This window comes from Carlito syrichta, unplaced genomic scaffold (assembly GCF_000164805.1).
Source record: "Carlito syrichta isolate Samal-C Ts95f unplaced genomic scaffold, Tarsius_syrichta-2.0.1 Scaffold288022, whole genome shotgun sequence".
In the NCBI taxonomy this organism is placed as follows: Eukaryota; Metazoa; Chordata; class Mammalia; order Primates; family Tarsiidae; genus Carlito; species Carlito syrichta.
Window position 1 is genome coordinate 1 of NW_007232118.1, and position 5,943 is coordinate 5,943.

At 50.3% G+C, this 5,943-nt stretch overlaps 1 protein-coding gene across 1 annotated transcript in view; it reads left to right on the forward strand.

Annotated features, from left to right (window-relative positions):
* Positions 1-76: 76 nt before the first annotated feature.
* SLC44A2 (solute carrier family 44 member 2) overlaps positions 77-5,943 on the forward strand; it is a gene marked incomplete at both ends in the record, with an annotated part of 31,440 nt that continues 25,573 nt past the window's right edge. Inside the window, one exon of the mRNA XM_008053285.1 lies at positions 77-205. Coding sequence (XP_008051476.1) covers positions 77-205 — 129 coding nt within the window. The remainder of the gene's footprint in view (positions 206-5,943) is intronic.

Consider the following 5,943-nt stretch of genomic DNA (forward strand, 5'->3'; position numbering starts at 1 on the left):
CCCGTCTCCTCCTCCAAACCCGTTTGCCCACTTCTTCCTCCTGCCCTCAAGCCCCTCCCCCCGCCCCCTCCCTCAGAAGAGCCGCTGTCCGGGGCTTTGGGCCATGTGGGGAAACTGAGGCGAGACTGGACAGACCGAATACCCGCGTGGGAGTCCGGCGGGGCTGGCCGGCCGCCTGGAGAGGGCGGAAACAAGGGCGCCTCCGGTGAGGGGGCGGGAAGGAAGCAGGAAACAATTGAGAAACTTTACCCGCCCTGCGCGAGGGGCTGGGGGCGCCCGCCTCGCGTCTCGGGGGTCCCGGAGACTGGGACCGAACCCTCGAGGGCTGTCTTCGCCCCCTGACTCGCGGGGTGGGGCCAGGAGGCGGCCCCTCCTCGCCCGCGCCCTGGGGTGCGGCCCTCCCCCGGATTCCCACGGGGTGGTGCAGGTCTCGGTTTCTCCCTTCTCTCCCCCATTGGGTCCCCAGGACCCAACTGAGCCGAAGCCCCACGTGGCAGTGCCCTGGGGGCGACGGGGGCCTGTCGTTCCCCCTTGTGTGACAGGAACTTCCTGGAAACTGAGACTGAAGGAGGGCCCTGGGGAGGGGGCCGGAAACTGCTCGAAAATAATCAAGAAAAATCAGTGGACTAGAACCGGGTCGCCCTCCCTCCTCTTCTTCCCCCACCCTAGGGACTGTGGCCTCTGGAAACTGCAGGGAGAGCCCGATGGGGGAGGCTGGGACCCTCCTGGCCCTGCCCAACCAAGAAGGAGGCAGCATGACCTGGCCTCCTCCCAGCCACACACACCCCCACCCTCCAGCAGCCCAGGCCCTGGAGGGCCCCTTGGCAGGTCTCACTTTTGGCTCAAGTTCAGACTCTGCGGCTGCTGGTGCTGTGCGTCCCTTGGGTGTGACTGGCTGTCTCTGAGCTGGGAGTCTGGGAATTTGAGCCTGGGGTCCTGACCAGGCCACCCCTCCAGTGGGCGATACCTTGAGGGATCTTTAGTCTCTGCAAGACTTGGCCGGGGTATGTGTGTGTGTGTGGTGGGAGGGTTCTGCTGAAAATGATAGGTGTCAACCAGCCTTGAATTTGGCCAAAGGATGGAGTTGAGGCCCAGATGGGACTCAGCAAACTCCTTCGGGCCGGCCAGGCCCACACACCAGTCCAGTGGCCTCAGCAGGCCACTGTGCTGGGCTCCAGCATTAACACGTATTCATTGAGGTGGGGACAGGCAGGGACTAGACATGGAACATCAAGTGGTAAAACCCTTGACCGCAGGGAGTAGCCAGGGGCCATGTGTTTAATTTTAGGTTGTTTTAAGTTGTGAAGCAAAGAAAAGAACACCGTGTGATGATGAGTGGAAGACACATCTGGAATTATTTTAGGTCGCTGAGGACTGGAAGTTGAGCCAGCCGTGGGAATATTTGGGGGAAATGTGTCCCTCACAGACAGGACAGCAAACAAGCCACATGGTTGCATAATAACTTTTTGCTATGAGGCCGGAGGGGCCACCAGGTGTGACTGCTTGCAGTAGGTGTCTTGCTTAGTTTGTTTTCACGGGAACCAAAAACCTGTGGCCCTGGACTGCCTCATGAAGTTCCCATCAGATAAGGGGGACTTCCTTTGGGGAATGATGTGTAAGTGGCTCATACTTCCTTCCTGCCTGCCCCAGCGTCGGTCATGAATTTACTTTATTTTGGATTTTAAAAATTAATTTAAAGTAGAGATGGAGTCTCGCTATGTTGGCCAGGCTGGTCTCAAACTCCTGGCCTCAAGCAATCCTGCTACCTTGGCCTGCCAAAGTGCTAGAATCAGCCATGAGCCACCCTGCCCAGCCAGTTATGAGTTGAGAGGTTGACATCAGACAGACCCAGGCTCAAATCAGGCTCTGACACTTGGGAGCAGTGTGACCCTGGCTGAGTCAGTGACTTCTCTGAGACTCTGTATCCTTGTCTGTAGAGCTGGGTAGGCCCCACTCACTGACGGGAAGCGTTTTTGCACTGTGTCTGGCAAGCTCTATGTACTCAGAGTCCTCTGGGGCTGGTGATATGAGGATGTGGATTTTCCATGTGCTGATGGAAAAGCCACCTTCTTTGTCAAGGTGTAGACTTGGGCTGGAAAGGACTGGGAAGGGCAGGGAGCTTCTTCCTCAGCAGAGACCATCTAGAGGAAGGTGGCAGCTCCAGGGGAAATGGAGAAATGGCTCTGGGTCACTGCGGATGCCAGCAATGGGCATCACCGTCCTTCCCAGCCCACGCTTGGCAAGAGCAGTGCAGAGAAGGATTCTAGAATTTAGACAATGAACTTTGGCCAGATGGGGGGGAAGCTGCGGGAAAAGTAGTGGTGCTTGTTAAGAAAGCAAATTCTGGCCGGGCTCGGTGGCTCAGCCTGTAATCCCGCACCTTTGGGAGGCTGAGGTGAGTGGATTGCCTGAGCCCGCGGGTTCGAGACCCGCCTGGGCTACTTGGTGAGACCTCATCCCTACAATAAATCAAAAAATAATCCGGGCTCGGTGGCTCAGCCTGTAATTCCATGCCTTTGGGAGGCTGAGGTAAGTGGATTGTCTGAGCCTGCAGGTTCGAGATCCGCCTGGGCAGTGAGACCTCATCTCTATAATAAATCAAAAAATCAGCCAGGCGTGGTAGCGCATGCCTGTAATTCTGGCTGCTCGGAAAGCTGAGGCGGAAGGATCGCCGGAGTCCAGCAGGTCAAGGCTGCGGTGGCCGGGAGCGGCCACTGCACTCCAGTCTGGGCGACAGAGTGAGACTCCAATTCAAAAAAAAAAAAAAAAAGAAAGCAGATTCTGGGCTGGGCTTGGTGGCTGAGCCTGTAATCCCAGCACTTTGGGAGGCTGAGGCGAGTGGATTGCCTGAGCCCACGGGTTCGAGACCCACCTGGGCAACGTGGTGAGACCTCATCTCTACAATCAATAAAAAAAATAGCCAGGCTTGGTAGCGCAAGCTTGTAGTTCCGGCTATTTGGAAGGCTGAGGCAGAAGGATTGCCGGAGCCCAGCAGGTCGAGGCTGCGGTGGCCGGGAGCGGTCACTACACTCCAGTGTGGGTGACAGAGTGAGTCTCCAACTAAAAAAAAGAAAAAAAAAAAAGACCAGATTCTGTCCAGGCACAGTGGCTCACGCTTGTAATCCCGGTACTTTTGGAGGTTGAGGCAAGAGAATTACCTGAGCCCACGGATTCGAGACCAGCCTGGGCAACTTGGCGAGACCTCATCTCTAGAATAAATTTAAAAAATAAGTTAGCCAGACATGGTGGCATGTGCCTGTAGTTTAGCTACTTGGAAGGGTGAGGCAGAAAGATCACCTGAGCCTAGCAGGCTGAGGTTGCGGTGGCTGTGAGCATGCCACTGCACTCCAGCCTAGGCAACAGTGAGATTCTGACCCAAAAAAAAAGAAAAGAAAAAAAAGAAAGCAGATTCTGGCCTGGCACCATGACTCCCACCTGTAATCCCAGCACTTAGGCAGGCCAAGGTAGGAGGATTGCTTGAGGCTGGGAGTTCAATTCAAGCCTAGACCACATAGCAAGACCCCATCTCTACCAAAAAAATTTTTTTTTTTTAGTTGGAGTCTCACTCTGTCACCTAGGCTGGAGTGCAGTGGCATGCTCACAGTCACCACAGCCTTGACCTTCCATCTCAGCCTTCCAAGTAGCTGGAACTACGTACAGGTGCATACCACCATGCTGGCTAATTTTTTGATTTGTCATAGAGACAATTTCTCACCAAGTTGTCCCGGCTGATCTCGAACCCCTGGGCTTAGGCAGTCCTCTCACCTCAGCCTCCCAAAGTGCTGGGATTACAGGCTTGAGCCACTGTGCCCGGCCATGTTTTTTATTTTTTTAATTAGCCATGCTGGCCATGATGCCTCACACCTGTAATCCCAGCATTTGGGAGGCTAAGACTAGAGAATTGCCTGAGCCCAGGGGTTCGAGACCAGCCTGGGCAGCTTAGTGAGACCTCATCTCTATAATAAATCAAAAAATTAGATGGACATGGTGGTACACACCTGTAGTCTCAGCTACTTGGGGGGCTGAGGCAGGAGGGTCACTTGAGCCTAAGAGTTTGAGACGGCAGTGAGCTATGATGACACCACTGCACTCTAGCCTGGGTGACAGAGCAAGTCCATGTTTCTTAAAAAAAAAGAAAAAAGCAAGTTTCCCAGGCCCCTTTCACTAGAATGCAGTTCAGCTTGCAGTGGGGTCTTAGCATCTTATTTTAAATATTTTAAATTTATATTTATATATTGGGGAAGAATATTGATTCCAACTTTTGTTTTGAAAGAAGTAATATAGTCACATGCTTCAAAATACAAAAGATGTTATAGCTTTGTCATGAAAGAACCCCTCTTGCTCTATGACCCAGGTCCCTAATTTATTCTTTTTTTCTCTCTAATTTTTAAATAAGGTTTTTGTAAAGGTGAGGTCTTACAATGTTGCCCAGGGTGGTCTCAAAACTCCTGACCTCAAATTATCCTGATGCCTCAGCCTCCCAGATTGCTGGGATTATAGGTTTGAGCCACTGTGTTAACCACATTTTATTCTTTTAGTCTATCAATATAACATCTTGTAACATTGTGATATCTTTTATTTTCTACTTTAAATCAGTACATGCAATTATATACAGATTCTTTATTTTATTTTATTTTATTTTTTTTGAGTTGGAGTCTCACTCTGTCACCCAGACTGGAGTGCAGTGGCCACTCCTGGCCACTGTAGCCTCAACCCACTGGACTCTGGCGATCCTTCCGCCTCAGCCTTCTGAGTAGCCGGAATTACAGGCTCGCGCTACCATGCCCGACTGATTTTTTGATTTATTGTAGAGATGAGGTCTCGCTGCCCAGGCGGGTCTCGAACCCACAGGCTCAGGCAATCCACTCACCTCAGCCTCCCAAAGTGCGGGATTACAGGCTGAGCCACCAAGCCCAGCTTATACAGATTCTTTATTTAATGTCTGTTTTTTTTCTTTTACAAAATGGTAGCTCATCCTCAGAATGCTAGCTTCCTGAAGGCAGGAATGCATGCCTGTTTTGTTTGAGGGTATATCCATAGTGTCTAACACATAGTAGATGCTCAACAAACATTTGTTGAATGAGAAGGTATTTTTATACATATTGCTTTTTTTTTTTTTTTTTTTTGCTTACATCAACACCTCAAAAGCTTCCTCAATCTTTTATTATTATTGTTATTATTTGTTTGCTTGTTTGTTTATTTTTGAATAGGAGTCAACTCCGTCAACCAGGCTGGAGTGCAGTGGTATAACCACAATTCATTGCAGCCTCAACCTCCTGGGCTCAAGCAATCCTCCCACCTCAGCCTCCTGAGTACCTGAAACTGCATGTGTGAGCCACCACCATACCTGACTCAATCTTTTCTGACAGCTGCATAATGTAGTGCATTTATGGAGGGACTGTCTTATATTTAGGGAATCAATGGGAATCTTTTAAACTTTTTTAGGAAGTAGGAAATACATATATAAAAGGGCCCAGGTTCTAAATGTACGAGGCTCAAGGTGTTTCACAAGGTGAACACCTCATGTAACCAACACCCAGAAAAAAACATTACAAGAGCCCCTCATGCCCAAGGAAGGCCTACCCATATTATTATTATTTTATTATTACATTAAAAAAAATTTTTTTTTAGAAAGCAGGATTTATTGAGAGGATGGAAAAGCTTCCAGAGCAGGAGGGGACCCCAGGGCGTTGCCCACATCAAAATATTTTTAAAAATAGAGCTGAAATCTTCTTCTGTTGCTCAGGCTGGTCTTGAACTCGTCCTGGTTTTGAGCAGTCCTCCAGCCTCTGCCTCTCAAAGTGCTGAGATTATAGGAATGAGGCACTACACCTGACCTGGCATTTTATTTTATTTTATTATTATTTTTTTCTTTTTTTTTTTGAGTTGGAGTCTAACTCTGTCGCCCAGACTGGAGTGCAGTGGCCGCTCCCAGCCACCGCA